At 48.6% G+C, this 16,831-nt stretch overlaps 1 protein-coding gene across 1 annotated transcript in view; it reads right to left on the bottom strand.

The window, feature by feature from the left end:
• Positions 1 to 16,831, bottom strand: part of MGAT5B (alpha-1,6-mannosylglycoprotein 6-beta-N-acetylglucosaminyltransferase B) — a 177,251-nt gene that overhangs the window by 111,852 nt on the left and 48,568 nt on the right. The window contains exon 3 of the mRNA XM_037914627.2: positions 685 to 829. Coding sequence (XP_037770555.1) covers positions 685 to 829 — 145 coding nt within the window. The remainder of the gene's footprint in view (positions 1 to 684; positions 830 to 16,831) is intronic.

Genomic DNA, 16,831 nt, shown 5'->3' with positions numbered 1-16,831 from the left:
GCACCGCGCCACTCAGGTTTGGCCTGGCTGCCCCTCCATCATGACAGACAGATGGCTGGGCCAAACTTGGGTGGTGCTGCAAGCCCATACACCAGGTCGCAATACCTGGTGTGGGGAGTTGAACGCAACCTCATGAGACAGGAGTAGCCCTGAGGGGGGAGTGTGAGGTGGGCTTGCTTTGCAGCCCAGAACCCTCCGGGAACCCCCCTCCACACCAGGCTGGGATTAGGGCTGCAGAGCCAGGGGAGAGGGTGCTGATATGGAGGTCAGTGCTTTAGTATAGTGAACCCATTGAATCAGGAGGCTACATTCGTCCAGCACCAGGCAGTGGTAATGTCTCGTTCACGTGGTTACATCCTGGGAGCAGTAGCTCTGCACCTGAGAAATGATTCCAGTTCGAGAGACTCAGGCAAGGAACACGCTTTTACTGGGGATGTGCTGAGCCTCCACAAAAGAACAGCAGCTCGGCTAGTAGCAGCAGCATCCCCTAAGCGCTCATTGTCTGGATCCTGCAAAGTACTGAGCACGCCCCGCTCTCACGGACAGCAATGGCATTGGAGGGCACCCAGCATCTTGCAGGGATCAGACCTTTCAGTGTGGGATCCTCTCTTGTAAACGGAGCCGGGTGGGTTTGGAGGAAGGGGTACCTTGATCCCAGACGGCACCATTCCCGCTGCCACTGACCTGTCCGGAGAAAAACGTGCCTCCTCCCCTTTCCGGGAGTCAGTGCTATTCTCCAGCCTGGCTAGTACGTCCATCCTCTTCACCAGCATCTCCAGCATGTCGCTCATCTTCCGCAGCACCCCTCTGGACTCCAGCGCGCCCATCACTGCAGTCACACAAAGAGCAAGAAAGAGGCTAGAGCAGGGCTTGGGGCTCAGGGGAACATAGTCATTTGTTTTGTCAAGATGGGAAGGAGCGGGTCAGCGACGGTGAAAGTGATGGATTGTCAGCACTCGCCTGGGCCAGGGAGCGGGTGAGATGATGACATAAAAGCTTCCCTAAACATCCCTGCCCATGCATCTCAATCCTGGCCCACAGCAACCCTGGCTACTCCTAGTCTGGGACCCACAGCTCTGCCAGTCATGACTGCATTCCCCTACCCTCTTCTCTTCCATACCTAGGCTCTCCACCCACAGCCCTGCCAGTGTACTTCAATCCTGGCCCACAGCATCCCTGGCTATTGCAGCCCTGGGTTACAACACTAGAAACGCAACTCAGCAGTCAGATATCAGGTCTCCAGATCTGTACCATCCCACTGCTATTTGACTAGTGTGCACTGAAGGGCTATGGGGTTTTATAGATATAAGCCTGGATTCATATGTAATTTGGTCACAAGTACAATGAGTTTGGTGGTCTCAGTCTAGATGACATGTATTCATCTTGCAAAGCTAGGACACAGCTCGACCTAATGGGCTGTCTTTACTCATGTGCACCAAGAGATGCTGTTTCCTAGAATAATCAAGCAGACGCGTGGAGGGCAGGGATGGAGGGGGCTGGAACTCAGGTTCTGCTTTGCTCAGGTGCGCCAGTCTCTACACAGAAATGCATCTGCCTCTTCTATGTAGCTGTTTGGAATTTTGACTTGGCAAAACCCCACTCAGAGGACAGGCAGACAGGTCCAGATGGGTCACCTTGGATGGAGCATTCCACCATACGGCCCTTGGCAAACTCCTAGAGATTGCTCCTTGTGCTTGGCTTAATACAGTATTGACATCAGTGAGTCCCAGGCGGTGTCAGCGCCTCATAGAATCAGGCGCACCTGGGACAGTCAGCTGGTGTCTCATGGAGGCAAGTTCTGTGGGAATGTTTATGATTGATATCTATTGCTCCTACTCTGGAATGATTTGAAGTATATTTTGTCAAACAAAAACAGCCCAAGGGTAAAATTTTCCCATGGACCTAAGTGACTTAGGGACCTAAATGCCATTTTCAAAAGTGACTTATGGCCAGATTCACAAAGGGATTTAGGCGCCTGAAGAGGCATGCAGGCACCTAGTAGGATTTTCAAAAATGCCTAAGCAGGTTAAGGACCTAACTTCCAAGGGAAGTTTCCCAGTGGATCGAATGGGAGTTAGGGGCCTACCTTGCCTAGGCATTTTTGAGCATCCTGCTAGGTTCCTATCTGCATCTTTAGACACCTAGGTACCTTTAAACATCTGGCCCTTAGGAGCCGATGTCCAAATCAAATCCAATGGACTTAGGCTCCTAAGTCACTTTTGAACAGGAACATAAGAACATAAGAACACCCATACTGGGTCAGAACAAAGGTCCATCTACCCCAGTATCCTGTCTTCTGACAGTGGTCAATGCCAGGTGCCCCAGAGGGAATGAACAGAACAGATAACCATCAAGTGATCCACCCCCTGTGGTCTATTCCCTGCTTTTGGCAAACAGAGACTAGGGACACCATCCCTGCCCATCCTGGCTAATAGCCATTGATAGACCTATCCTCCATGAATTTATCTAGTTCTTTTTTGAACCCTGTTATAGTCTTGGCCTTCACAACATCCTCTGGCAAGGAGTTCCACAGGTCGACTGTGCATTGTGTGAAAAAATACTTCCTTTTGTTTGTTTTAAAGCTGCTGACTATTAATTTCATTTGGTGGCCCCTAGTTCTTATGTTATGAGAAGGAGTAAATAACACTTCCTTATTTACTTTCTCCACACCAGTCATGATTTTATAGATCTCTATCATATCCCCCCTTAGTCGTCGCTTTTCCAAGCTGAAAAGCCCCAGTCTTATTAATCTCTCCTCATATGGCGGCCGTTCCATACCCTAACCATTTTTGTTGCCCTTTTCTGAACCTTTTCCAAGTCCAATATATCTTTTTTGAGGGGGGGTGACCACATCTGCACAAGTATTCAAGGTGTGGAATTTAGGGTTCTAAGTCACACAGGTGTTTTTGAAAATTTTGCACCAACTGTCCATCCAGCCCAACAGCAATCTGTCTTGGAAGCTCTAAGGGAAGCCATAACCCTTCCCTCCAAAACCAGCCCTATCTGAACATCACCTCAGTGAGCAATGCTATGTTATTGTATAAGGGAGAATTTCTTTCTAACCCAAGCTGGAGTTCAGCTGGTGGGATTGGCAGCCCTTGTGACTGCAGAGTCTATTCTCATGCATATAAAATATATATAAATGTCTAGCTCTTTGAAAAATATATCACCATGTTATTTCCTCGCTAGTATCCTGCAGCAGTGAGTTCCACTGATTTCTTAGGCATTTCCTTTTATCCCTTTTAACCGTGCTGCTTCCTATAACTTCACAGAGTCCTCCCTTCTTCTTGTAGAAATGGGCAGAACAAATAGGATATTTTTTTCTAGATCCACCAGGCAAGGGGCCAAAGCTCCCTATTTCCAGCCTTGTCCTCTCACCTTTTAGTGACCTGCAGCCCCTATTATGGAGCCAGTGGTAGGGGAATAAGTTCCTATCTCATCTCACTTCAGTTCACTCTAGGCTGGTTAAAAAAATCCACTCAAACAACCCTAACTAATCTTGTTCAGTTTATCTCCTCTATTCCACACCTGTGCACACTTTAAAAGGTACCACACATTTCATTAACTGAGCAGCAGGAGGCTAACCGAGGATGCTGGGTACATAAGTAGTACACTGGGCATCATGGATGGATATTTAAGTTACGCACATCTTGTCCCTTTGAGATGCAAACCTGGGATCTGGATTTTGAACAACCCAGAGCTCCAGGCTATGGGGGAGGGGGATCTTCTGAGCTGGGATTTTGGTTGGTGTCTGGGCTTCAGCATTGTTCAGACTTCTCCCTCCGCCCCTATCGTCTACAAAAATCACCCCTTGGTGTCTACTGCACACGCCTTGTGCCTGTCACGTCTCACATGCACTCATATTACTGGCAATAGCATGTCGGTGCTGCCAGCCCTGCGGAGCCTGTCCGGGTCAGGAAGAGCAATGATGTCAGGCTGCCTACAGGACGGGTGACCCATGTGCAGGCCAAGGGTCAGGATACGTCCTGCAGCAGCTCGCTGTCTTTAACCGCAGGGAGAGGACATCACTAACCAAGGCAGCCTTTACTGCTGGTAAGGTCAAACAACAAACAAATTCCGTTCATCAAGGGGGGACAAAGCCCAGCCTGCACCCGTGTGCTCAATTTTATTGTCAAATGATAGGCATGTAGATGTATATGGATGTTAGGATAGCTGGGACCTTGCCATAGCTGCTCCAGTGTTGCAAAGACCTTCCCCATACTTTCTTCTGACTCATGCATCAGCCACAAGACCACCCGCTTCTACCACCTGAGGTTAAGGAGAATTTTTCTAGCAGTGGGTAAGCAGTAGGCTTACTGGGGCTAATTAGTAGACGGACATGATCATACACACTAGGATGTTGCAAGGGCATCATTTGCTATGGGGAAAGGGGGCAGTTGCTCCCCCAGACCTTGGTGTGTCCCCCAGACCTTTCATTGGTTTATATGCTCCGCTTCTCCCCTGCCACCAACTTTGCAGTACATAATAATATGATCCCATATAATGTTCTATTTGCTGACATAGTTTTGCCCTCTCCCCATTCCTCCTGGGATGGCGTGTCACATGATGCTGACAGATTTGGAAGTCAATGATAAGGACTAAGAAGAGGGCGTTCATAAGTCATTTTTCTGAACATCAACACTCTTTAGAGAGTCATATTGATACAACAGATAATAACCGTGAAAGAGACATCACCGTCACCAGGCTGTAGACAGTAATCTGCACTGTATGAAACCTCGACAGATCCACTTGATAAAATGTTTGCTCCAAAACAGCCCAGTGAGTACATGACACTGTAAAAAGTCCTTAAAGGGGATTTACAAGATAACCCTCACCAGCCATTTTAAAGCTGTTACTGAGCCCTGATACTCACCCCGAAACATGTCACGTACCTTTGACTGAAATTTTGTGCATTTACACACCATTTTATGATAGCCTTTAAAAAAAAAAAATCAGACCCAGAAAAAGCAAACAAGTAACTCGGAAAAATAATTTCTATCTCATGTGGATTCAACCCGGCCTCCTCACCCGAAATGTTCAATGCATTAATTATGTGAGGATGCAGCTGTACCTCTTCTGTTGAAATCAGTGGGTGTGACAAGTCTCAGGCTTTCTGCAGCTCTGAAAGTGTACCCACACCGCTACGTTTGCAAACAGCAGAACCTAAGTTGCATCTGCAAAATATTTGCATGTGCAAAAATGTGATTGCACAAAAGACACATTTTGGGGAGAGCAAAATGGATCACCAGACTAGAAATAAGGCACAAATTTTTCACAGTGAGGATAATTAACCACCGGAATAATTTCCAAGGGCTGTGGAGGATTCTCCCTCACTGCAATTTTAAAATAAAGATTGGATGCTTTTGGTCTAGTTCAAACAGGAATTAATTCATGGAAATCCTATGGTCTGTACTCTGCAGGAGGTCAGACTAGATAATCACAGTGCTCCCTTCTGGCCTTAGAATCTGTGAACGGCAAGTTCAGAGTCACATGGATTCGTGTGACGTGTCATGCATATGCATACACTTGTATGCAGTTGTATTGCATGCTTATTTGCACAATGGCTAGTCAGTGCTGAGGTACTGGGTTCATCACAAGCCATGAATTATTAACTACCTAGAATTGCCTAGAGACAAAATGCATAGCACTAATTAAATGCCTGAATACCACCTGGAGTCCTGATTTTGCAGAGATCTCCATGTGGGGGCTGGAGTCTGCCCAGGTGGAGTTGGGAGTAGGGTCAGAGCTTTGAAGAGCTTCCTAGGCTGCCAGGGTCCAGTTTTCAGAGCTACTGAGCACCCACCACACCCAATGACTTCAGTTACAGCTGCAGACACTCGGCCCTTCTAAAAAGCAGGCGCTCTACATGTCTCAAGCTGGGCACTCAACATTAAGGGGTACTTTTGCAAAATGTGAGCCTTAATCATTGGACTGCATTTTGGTGAAGGGCATTCCAGCTGGGTGCTTTGCGATGCCTTCACGGACAGTGGCCTGTCAGGCTTCCAACAGCCAGCTCCTCACATCAGAGAGGAACTAACCCTGATTGCTTCCTTCCACACACGCTGCACAGGCCCAAGGTCATGGGCACAAATCACGAAGGACAGGACACAGGCTGGAGTGAGGAAGGTTCATTTCCTTTACCATATAAAGCATTTGGGAGAAGCTCTCTTTTGTGGCCGTGCGGGTGAGCGCAGGAATTTAGGACACAGTGGACTAGCTCAGGGTGGGAGACAGAGGTAAATGTAGACGTAAAAGAGGGGATGGTCGCTCCTAATAGCGGCGAGTGGAGACAAAGATGGATTGCAGCCGCCGTGCTTTTACGTGTCTCCAGGGTGTGTGTGTAAAACCTCAGCTGAGAGGGATTTCTCAGAGGGGAATACAGCTTGAAAATGCAATAGCGAGACAGCCCGGATGATTCACAGCTGCTGCTGCGGCTGCCACTCAGGGCTGGGCTGTCAGCCTGTTTTATGACTGGATTGCATTTGTTTAATTAGAGGGGCTCAGTTAGCACTGCAGTTCATATGAAATCTAAATGGCTGCTTGCAAGGCCTAGGCAGAGCTGTCCCCCTACAGAGACAAAGAGACACAAAGAGAATCTGTCACCCGCAGAGGCAGTCCCTAAACAAGGAGGTGAAGCTGAGAGGTATTTTTAAGTACATTAAAGGAAAGGGATGTAGTGCAACCTCCTTCCCAAAGGAAGAACAAACCCAGCTGGTCCCTTTTCTCTTCCTGGTGGGAAACTTTGAAGGAAAACTACACAAAAAGTCAGCCCTGGTAAGGCAGAGTGAAGAGGACAGGACAGGAAGGAAAATGCTATTAGAGAAGTACATATAGCTGCCCAGTCTGGAGATATGACCACTGCTGCACCTATTTGCTTATTACATTTATTGATGGGTTTTTCTACACCTCTAACCCATCACCTTAGTCTGAAAGCCTCGGGAACATTAAAGATTTTCTTCTCTTCATTCCTCTCCCCCCCCACACACGCACCCCGCTGAGGTGGGTCAGTATTAGACCTGTTTTGCAGGTGGGAAACTGAGGCATGGAGCCATTATGGGACTGGATTTTTTAATGAGCTGCACTTACATTTAGGCACCAAAATAAGTGGCCAGGTTTCCCCATGTGCTCGGCATGGTTGGGTGCACGCTAGAGCTGAGCTCTTTAGAGAATCTGTCTTCACAGGACTCACCCAAAGCTTGTGCCAGCTGATGGTAACTCTCCTGTGTGACAGATGAATCATCCATGCTGCCTAGACAATAAATTCTTCAGGGCAAGTGAGTCTCCCTTTCTATTGTACAGCACCCTGCATGATTAATCATAGAATATCTGGGTTGGATTGGGACCTCAGGAGGTCATCTAGTCCAACCCCCAAATATGCAATCGGCACAGCCCAGATGGGACTTGAACCCACAATCCCTAGCTCCAGGGACTGATGCCTTATCCATTAGGCCACTGGGTCTTGCATCTGACATACTGTATAAACCACCTGTAAGGAAAGCGGCTGTCTTGCTCCCCAACCCATCTCTTCCACCATCAGGGACCCAGTCGCTGTCCCTTGTGTTTGGGTGTGGCTGGCCATTTCTGCAAGCGCAGCTCCCAGCCGACCGGCATCTTCAGGAGAGATGTCGAGAGGCTTAACCACTAGGATTGAAACATCAGTTCGGAAAGCTCCACTGGCTTTAGAGAGTGCTTCTGGGAACGGCATTGGCACCAGCAACGAATTAAAGAGGGCACGTGAGCAACAGGCATTTCCCTGCATGACACACACACATCTCCCACTGCAAGGGGGTGGCAAGACTGCAGGGCCAGGGGCAGCCACTGTTTGCAGATGCCTTCTCTGTGTATGGATTATAATTGTATAAACCAAAACCTGAATGAGTTCCCAGGTCCTGGGCAGTGAGAATAATACCCTCTGGCAGGCAGAATATTTGATGAGAAGGCCTATGAAAATCAAATCAACTTGCAACTAAGTTTTAGCCTCCTCTCTCCCCTCACACACTTGATTTCATTGGGCTCTGCAGTCTGCCAGAATTTTCCAGGTGGGCAACAGCTGCTTAGTGAGAGGGATAAAGAGAGCTCCAGATCGGCCCCTTTGAACTGGGCCAGAGGAGGCTGTGTGGACAGGGTGGTGTAGGACACCTCGCTACACACTTTCCACCTCTGCTTGGATGGGTAGGGTGGCTGCGCTTTATCCAGAAGAGGAATGAGGGTGCTTTCCATTTCTATGCCACTGTTAGCCTGAATCCAGCCCGTGGCTACCAATTCCAGCAGGAAGAAGTAAATCTGTATTTATTGTTATTATAGGAGCACTTAGAGACCCCGGCCCCACTGTGCTAACTAAAAGGCAGCCCATTACCCAAACTGCTTCCACTCTAAATAGCAACGGTTATCATCTCCAATATACGGACAAGAACCTGATGACCAGAACAATTAAGTGACTTGCCCAAGATCACACAGGAAGTTTGTGGCAGAGTAGAGGACTGAACCTATCCCTTCTAAGCTCTGTCTAGTGTCTTCGCCACCACCCATTCTCCTGTGAGCTGGAGTGCTGATTTAGCAGATATATTAACCCAGTGTGATTATAATGCTCCACTTTCACAGACATTTTTGAGAGATTTCAAGACACCTTTCAATAGCAAAGCTCCCCAGGCTGCACTGTCAGAAATTGAGGGGAGATTTTTTTTTTTTGAAAAGGAGCAAAGGCAGCGGTGGAGGGGAGGATATTAAAAACAAACAAAAAACCCTTCCCTGGATAGTCTTATCGTGCAGCACTTTCCCTGCCAGAAAGTGTGGGATCGAGGTGGGACACATCCCCCTACCCGGAGTCGCAAACAGGCAAAGTTTGAAGCTCCCCCTTGCTGAGGGCTCTCTGATTCTTTGGGGCTTGTACCAGCAGCTTAAGAAGGATACCAAGAAGTATTGGCTGTTTCTTGGTAATGGTTATTATGGAGCTTGGAAAGTGTGTCTCATTAAAAAAAAAACCAGGGGAAAAAAGTGCTGAAGCTGCTCTCTTAAAACGCAAGAGCCAGGATTAATTTGCTCTAAACCTGAAGCACAGTTCTGGCCACCCGCAGAACTGATGCTCAGCTGGGCTGACAAGGGAAGAGCAAATCAAGTAACACCAAAGGCATTTCTGCAACGCAACTGGAGCAGGCAGAACTCGTTTACCAGCTAGGAATGTAACTCATAAAGGGTACGTCTGCACTGCAGCTAGGGGCCTGCTTCCCAGCTCGGGGAGATAGACCTGTGCTGGCTCTACTCAAGCTAGTGTGCTAAAAATAGCAGTGCAGCCATGGCAGCAGAGCTGGTGGCTCTGGTTAGTGGCCCAATTACATGGACCCAGGGGGTTGGGCAAGACTGTACATGTGTGGCTAGCAAGAGCGGCTGTCCATTATGGCATGGCCACGCTGCTATATGTAGCATACTTGCACAAGCAGAGCTAGCACGTCTATGTACCAGCGCTGGGAAGCACCCTCCCTGCTGCAGTGTAGACATACCCAAAGAGACACCCTCAGGCAAATGCTTTGCATCTCTTTATACAGGGATCCACTGTGGAGTCACCCACAAGTCCTGTGCAAAGGGCAGCATAGAACTGTGCAACCCCAGAATCAGAGCAGGGAATGAATTGCCGCATACACTATTGTGTCGCAGTTTGTGCCTGGTTTCCTCTTTGTTCCAAGGGGGGAAGTAAGCTGCATGAGATCTTTCCTGGTGCCTGGTAAGGGAGGGAGTCAATGCTTTGCTTTCTTCCTCCTGACCCTTGCATTCCCAGCCCCCACATAGAGGCTTCTGACCCCTACACTCTGTGACCCATGATGCTGGCAAAGCACACAATATGGGAGAACCTTACAAGCTCCCCCCATGGGTGCATACCACAGCTCACAGTTTAGCCAATGGTGTTGTATAAATTTCCCCAAAAGATAACCTGCAATTTTTCTGCATTTTCTTTCCCACCATCACTCTGAACTGTAGCATCACAGTCTGAAAGAAGCAGGAGGAATGGCCTAATGATTAGAGCAGGTCATACTTGTCAAAAAAACAATGTTCATTGCGAAATTAGCTCCTTTTGCAGTTAGGATGAAATTCATCCTAGGGAGATGAGCCAGCTCAAGGTCTATGCACCACTAGAATAGGTGCAAAATGAACCTTTTATATAGACTTTGTGCTGATCCTCTACAATGGGGTGAATTAAATTCACTCTCATTGAATACAGCTTGGATGGCCATTCTCAGCCTATTGGTGGGTGAACAATTCACTGTGAACAATCAATCATTTGTGCAGTGATGGGTCATCTTAGTCACATGGTATTTCTTCTGTTTTCTATCTAGAAGGATGCAATGTTTTAAACAATCAAATAGCAATCAAGGAATCACAAATAAACTGCACTTCCTGTTACACATTTTTGGGCAAAAAATTATTTGTGCTGAAATATGTGAAAGCATGGGGGTTTACAGACATTTTCACCGATGGTGAAAATCACTGTGAATGGTGAAAATTCATCAGTAGTTACTGAATCTTCACAAATAATAACTAACAGGAATCCAAACCCAACTTAACACAAATGTTAGCTGATCAGGGTTTGAGGGTTTGTTACTATTCAAACAGCACCGCTAAATACAAAGGAGAAAGCTCCTAATTAGTTCTAATTAATTAGAACTCTTCTGTTCTGTTCTAATCAACAACAATGGCAAAGAAAACACATATAGAACTGCACAATGGATTAATTGGAGTTTGCAAAAGTCTGACAGTTTTTTGACAGGTCCCCCAAGTGGCAGAAACTCGTTAAAGGCAATCACTGAATCAACAGTTTTTCATAGCAGTGCTATGAAATAATGATTGCAATCAATCACATTTTACTGTATCTCATGAGACATGCTAGTCACCACAATGAAGGGAGGGGAGGTGCTTCAAGGGGGTGAATACCTAAGTAATTGGATGGAACTGGGGAAAAAGCAACCATGTCCTAAGTGCCATGTATATTGAAACATACAATAGTTTCCCTAGGAAAGTGTTGGCATCTCAACAGAGTTGTTGAAATTTGGACTGGCCAAAGCACTGGATAATATATCAAAGAGAACAATCTTGTGGAAGAAATGTGCTGGTGCTGAAATGGCCTCTATGACATGCACCCCTATACAGATGTCCCACTAAGGCAGAGGTGGGCAAACTATGGCCCAGGGGCCATATCCGGCCCTCCAGACATTTTAATCCAGCCCTCAAGCTCCCACTGGGAAGCAGGGTCTGGGGCTTGCCTGGCTCCGATGCTCCAGCCGGGAAGCAGGGTTAGGGTCTTGCCCCACTCTGCACGGCTCCCGGAAGCAGCGGCACGTCCCCACTCTAGCTCCTACGTAGAGGGGCAGCCAGGGGGCTCCGCAAGCTGCCCCCACCCCAAGCGCCACCCCTGCAGTTCCCATTGGCTGGGAACACCTCCTAGCCATTTAGGATTTGAAGATCAAGCCATATGTTACTGGAAAATTAATCTCTCTTAGATCAGATCTGGCCCTCCAGACATTGAGCTCCCACCGGGAACTGCAGCCAATGGGAGCTGCTGGGGTGGCGCCTGAGCACAGGCCAGTGCGCAGAACCGCCTGGCCGCACCTCCACATAGGAGCCAAAGGGAGACATGCCGCTGTTTCTGGGAACTGCTTGAGGTAAGCACCACCTGGAGTGTGCTCTCGACCTCCTCCCATGCCTCAACCCTCTGCCCCAGCCCTGACCCCCTTCTTGCCCTCTGAACCCCTCAGTCCCAGCCTGGAGCACCCTCCTGCATCCCCAACTCCTCATCCCCAGCCCCCACCCCAGAGCCCGCACCCCCATGCCCTCCTGCACTCCAACCCCCAATTTTGTGAGCATTCATGGCCTGCCGTACAATTTCCATACCCAGATGTGGCCCTTGGGCCAAAAAGTTTGCTCACCCCTGCACTAAGGCCTACTCATGTTCCAATTAAACCTCTGAAATGGGGGTTAGGTAGGACAGCGCTGGCTTTCTGCACAAGAGAGAATTTCACTCCCTTGTACAGTAGAGGCACAGACATAGCAGAAAGGTGGCCAGCCCCTTGTCTTCCTTGGACTGCCCTGAAAAAGGTGGGGAAGTTTATGTAACACCTAGAAACAGAACAGCAAGGTAAGGGCAGCATGGCTGAGACCATGGAGAAGCAGAGAGTAGCTGAGAAAAGTCAGAAGACAGGATGGCTATAATGAGTATAAAAATATTGCTCGGGCATGCAGGAGTGAAATCAGGAAGGCCAAATCACACCTGGAGTTGCAGCTAGCAAGAGATGTTAAGAGTAACAAGAAGGGTTTCTTCAGGTATGTTAGCAACAAGAAGAAAGTCAAGGAAAGTGTGGGCCCCTTACTGAATGAGGGAGGCAACCTAGTGACAGAGGATGTGGAAAAAGCTAATGTACTCAATGCTTTTTTTGCCTCTGTCTTCACGAACAAGGTCAGCTCCCAGACTGCTGCACTGGGCAGCACAGCATGGGGAGGAGGTGACCAGCCCTCTGTGGAGAAAGAAGTGGTTCGGGACTATTTAGAAAAGCTGGACATGCACAAGTCCATAGGACCAGATGCGTTGCATCCGACAGTGCTAAAGAAGTTGGCGGATGTGATTGCAGAGCCATTGGCCATTATCTTTGAAAACTCATGGCGATCGGGGGAAGTCCCAGACAACTGGAAAAAGGCTAATGTAGTGCCCATCTTTTAAAAAGGGAAGAAGGAGGATCCTGGGAACTACAGGCCAGTCAGCCTCACCTCAGTCCCTGGAAAAATCATGGAGCAGGTCCTCAAGGAAACAATTCTGAAGCACTTAGAGGAGAGGAAAGTGATCAGGAACAGTCAGCATGGATTCACCAACGGCAAGTCACGCTTGACTAATCTAATTGCCTTCTATGATGAGATAACTGGCTCTGTGGATGAAGGGAAAGCAGTGGATGTATTGTTCCTTGACTTTAGCAAAGCTTTTGACACGGTCTCCCACGGTATTCTTGCCAGCAAGTTAAAGAAGTATGGGCTGGATGAATGGACTATAAGGTGGATAGAAAGCTGGCTAGATTGTCAGGCTCAATGGGTAGCGATCAATGGCTCCATGTCTAGTTGGCAGCCGGTATCAAGTGGAGTGCCCTAAGGGTCGGTCCTGGGGCCGGTTTTGTTCAATATCTTCATAAATGATCTGGAGGATGGTGTGGATTGCACCCTCAGCAAGTTTGCAGATGACACTAAACTGGGAGGAGAGGTAGATACACTGGAGGGTAGGGATAGGATACAGAGGGACCTAGACAAATTGGAGGATTGGGCCAAAAGAAATCTGATGAGGTTCAACAAGGACAAGTGCAGAGTCCTGCACTTAGGACGGAAGAATCCAATGCACTGCTACAGACTAGGGACCGAATGGCTCGGCAGAAGTTCTGCAGAAAAGGACCTAGGGGTTACAGTGGACGAGAAGCTGGATATGAGTCAACAGTGTGCCCTTATTGCCAAGAAGGCCAATGGCATTTTGAGATGTATAAGTAGGGGCATTGCCAGCAGATCGAGGGACGTGATTGTTCCCCTCTATTCAACACTGGTGAGGCCTCATCTGGAGTACTGTGTCCAGTTTTGGGCCCCACACTACAAGAAGGATGTGGAAAAATTGGAAAGAGTCCAGCGGAGGGCAACAAAAATGGTTAGGGGACTGGAACACATGAGTTACGAGGAGAGGCTGAGGGAACTGGGGATGTTTAGTCTGCGGAAGAGAAGAATGAGGGGGGATTTGATAGCTGCTTTCAACTACCTGAAAGGGGGTTCCAAAGAGGATGGCTCTAGACTGTTCTCAGTGGTAGCAGATGACAGAACAAGGAGTAATGGTCTCAAGTTGCAGTGGGGGAGATTTAGGTGAGATATTAGGAAAAACTTTTTCACTAGGAGGGTGGTGAAACACTGGAATGCGTTACCTAGGGAGGTGGTGGAATCTCCTTCCTTAGAAGTTTTTAAGGTTCAGGCTTGACAAAGCCCTGGCTGGGATGATTTAATTGGGGATCGGTCCTGCTTTGAGCAGGGGGTTGGACTGGGTGACCTCCTGAGGTCCCTTCCAACCCTGATATTCTATGATTCTATGATCTATGATTCTATGGCAATGCCTACAGCACACTGATGCGGAGACTGGGTGGTTTGCCAAAGCCAGAGGTGATTGATTAACTGAGCAGTAGAGTATCTCTCTGTCCCTCCACTCCCAGTTGCATCATGTCCTACCCCAATCACTTCTGTTGTAGAATAGTGGAGGAATGGGGTTCACAGGTCAGACACTCTTCTGTTCTGTGTAACCTGTGTTAATACTGAGTGGTTCTTTCAAGATTACATATGGGTTTAAGATGGGCTTTCAAAAGAGCCTAAAAGAGTCCAAATTCCATTCGAAAATTCAGTATTATCTGGGCATGTAACTCCCTTCGGCATCTTTGAAAATCCCAGCCTTGAATTTTCAGAGTCACCCACACCTGCACTGCCCACCCATTGCAGGGCCAGTCTCCTCACTCGGCACTGAGGCTAGGCCAAGTGTTGGCTGATCAGCATTCAGCACCATGGCCAGGGACTGAGGGAGAATGCATGGACCAGGAGCCTGTGAGCGAAGGGAGATAGTAATAGGGAAGTTGACATTTCCTAATTACATTATGGACTTTTGTCTAATAGATTCCCTGCTCCTTCTTCCTCGCAGATCTCCCCGTGCTGCCAAAGGCACCAGATATACAGCAGGGCCACAAGCATTTGATTTGAACCCAAAGCTGTGGTCAATTTTAGGGTGCCGGGGGGGAGGGACAGGGGAGGATTCCCACAGAGGAATTCCCACAGACAATTCCCAGTTGTCACAGAGGAAGGAAAACTGCTGTCTGCTCACTTCTTTTCAGGCTCAGTGACTAAGCCATTCCCCTCCCCTCTTTTTCCCGCAGCCATCAAGTCACTCTCAGGTTTTCTGGCCTGCTGTTAGGCACTCAGACTGACCCCAATCAGACCGGTACAAGTGTCATCACAGTCATGCCTTCCACATAACATTGGTAGGTTCTTCAGTTCCTGTTATGTTTCCAACAGCAGGTCGCAGTCTCTCAGCTGGTCAAGAAGTGGAAGAGGGTGGCAGAGTGAGCCCCGTGTTTTGTTTAAGATTGCCATCAGCTTTCTCAGTTCATCTATCAAGCACTCACACTGCACTGCATTGCAGGACATTTTCTGTCCGTGCGCTGTGCCACAGTGATCATGGATGCAGCAGTGGGCTCCACAGTGGTAACTGTAGCCATTGAGGGTTTTTTTTTCAAAAACCTATGGAACTCCCTAGTGCAGGATGTCATTGAGTCAAATACAGAGACCTGACTGCTAAAGAGGACTGTAGTGAGGTGGAGTGGCCTCCCTTGGAGCCTGAGGGGGAGAGACCACTCTCTGCCCCCTTGGGAGGGTGGAGCCAGGCCGGGCCTGACCCTTGTGCGAGAAGCAGAGAGGCAGAGCAGGAAGTATAAGAGGCCTCCAGCTCAGTTGGGCCAGAGCCAGGGAAGGAGTCATATGCCTCTGCCTTGCTGTTGGCCCCGGACCAGGGACTGAGCTGCCCCCGGAGGAGGAACCACCGTCTGCTGCATACCCCGAGGAGCCAGAGGACCCTTAGACTACTGAGCCCTATCCCCGAAGTAGCCCAGGGAAACCAGACTTTAGTCCGGTTTTGCCGTCAGAGCGCGAGTCAGCGTATGTCAGTAGGATCCCTGCTGACTCAGTGGCAGAACCAATTAGAGCTGTGGCGGATCAGCACCTCTGAAAATCAGGCCCTAAATCCTGTGTTGCTTCACTGCTGAGCCATTGCTAACTCCAGTGAGGGGCAGAGGGAGAGGCCCTGGCTCTGCTGTGATTTCAGTTACTCCCTCACGTGAGGTTACAAGGCTGGGGCATATTTTCTTTTTGGCCTGTGACCCCTCACCAGATAAATGCGGATGGGGTGGGGCTGCAGCCATTTGGATGAGGCAGTCCGTGGAGTCTGGTTGGAAGAAATCTTGTTGACAAGTAGCTACGTGAAAATTCATTTTGTTGACACTGGCTGCTCAGAGCTGAGCTGCCGCTGAGAGGGAGTTGGGCGGCGAGTGGCACCTACACCCCTTATCTTCCCAGCACAGTTCAAAGGGACTAAAACATCCCGTGACATTTCAAACACAGCTACACAATACTTCTCCGGCACGCATAACATGGCTGATTGGTTGTTGACTCTCTTACAGACATAAGTCATATTCCAGTCTAGCTATCCTGTAACAGCTGAATGCTCCAGTACGTGGAGGGAATTTGTTCCGAGATGTCGCAACATTACTTATGTCTGCTGAAAATACCAACTGCATTAATTCCAGTACAAAATATTGCCTGGGTTTTTTTTCTTAAAGGGCACTGCCATCCTATATTTACCCCCCAAATGTAGGATTTACTAATGAGGGGAAGACTGCTGAGGGGGAAAGGCGTCACAACAGTGAATACAAATAGCACTGGAATAACACAGGGTGAGCAGATCACAAGTGAGGGGCAGCAGCAGAGCTGTGGGGCGTGAGGGGAAGCCCAGAGCTGGAGAAATGCAGCTCAGGAGTGAGGGACATCAGCAGAGCTGTGTGGGTGGCCCACACGGCACGTGCCTGAACTCTGTCTCACTCGAACCAGTGCTCCCAATCCCCCAATTCTTTATATACGAGCTTTACCCAGAAATATACGAGTCAGGGTCTTAGTTTGGGAACTGTTTGTCAGTGCCCCTGTCACCACAGCTAAGATATGGTCCCTTTGTCCCCTTCAGGCCCTGCCCATGAATTTCATAGCTCGCTGCAGTAACTCTGGCTGAGGGAGGAGGCAG

Source organism: Chelonia mydas, chromosome 14, assembly GCF_015237465.2.
Source record: "Chelonia mydas isolate rCheMyd1 chromosome 14, rCheMyd1.pri.v2, whole genome shotgun sequence".
Lineage (NCBI taxonomy): Eukaryota > Metazoa > Chordata > Testudines > Cheloniidae > Chelonia > Chelonia mydas.
Note: the sequence above shows the minus strand (reverse complement) of the source record. Positions and strands in the feature narration are given on the sequence as shown.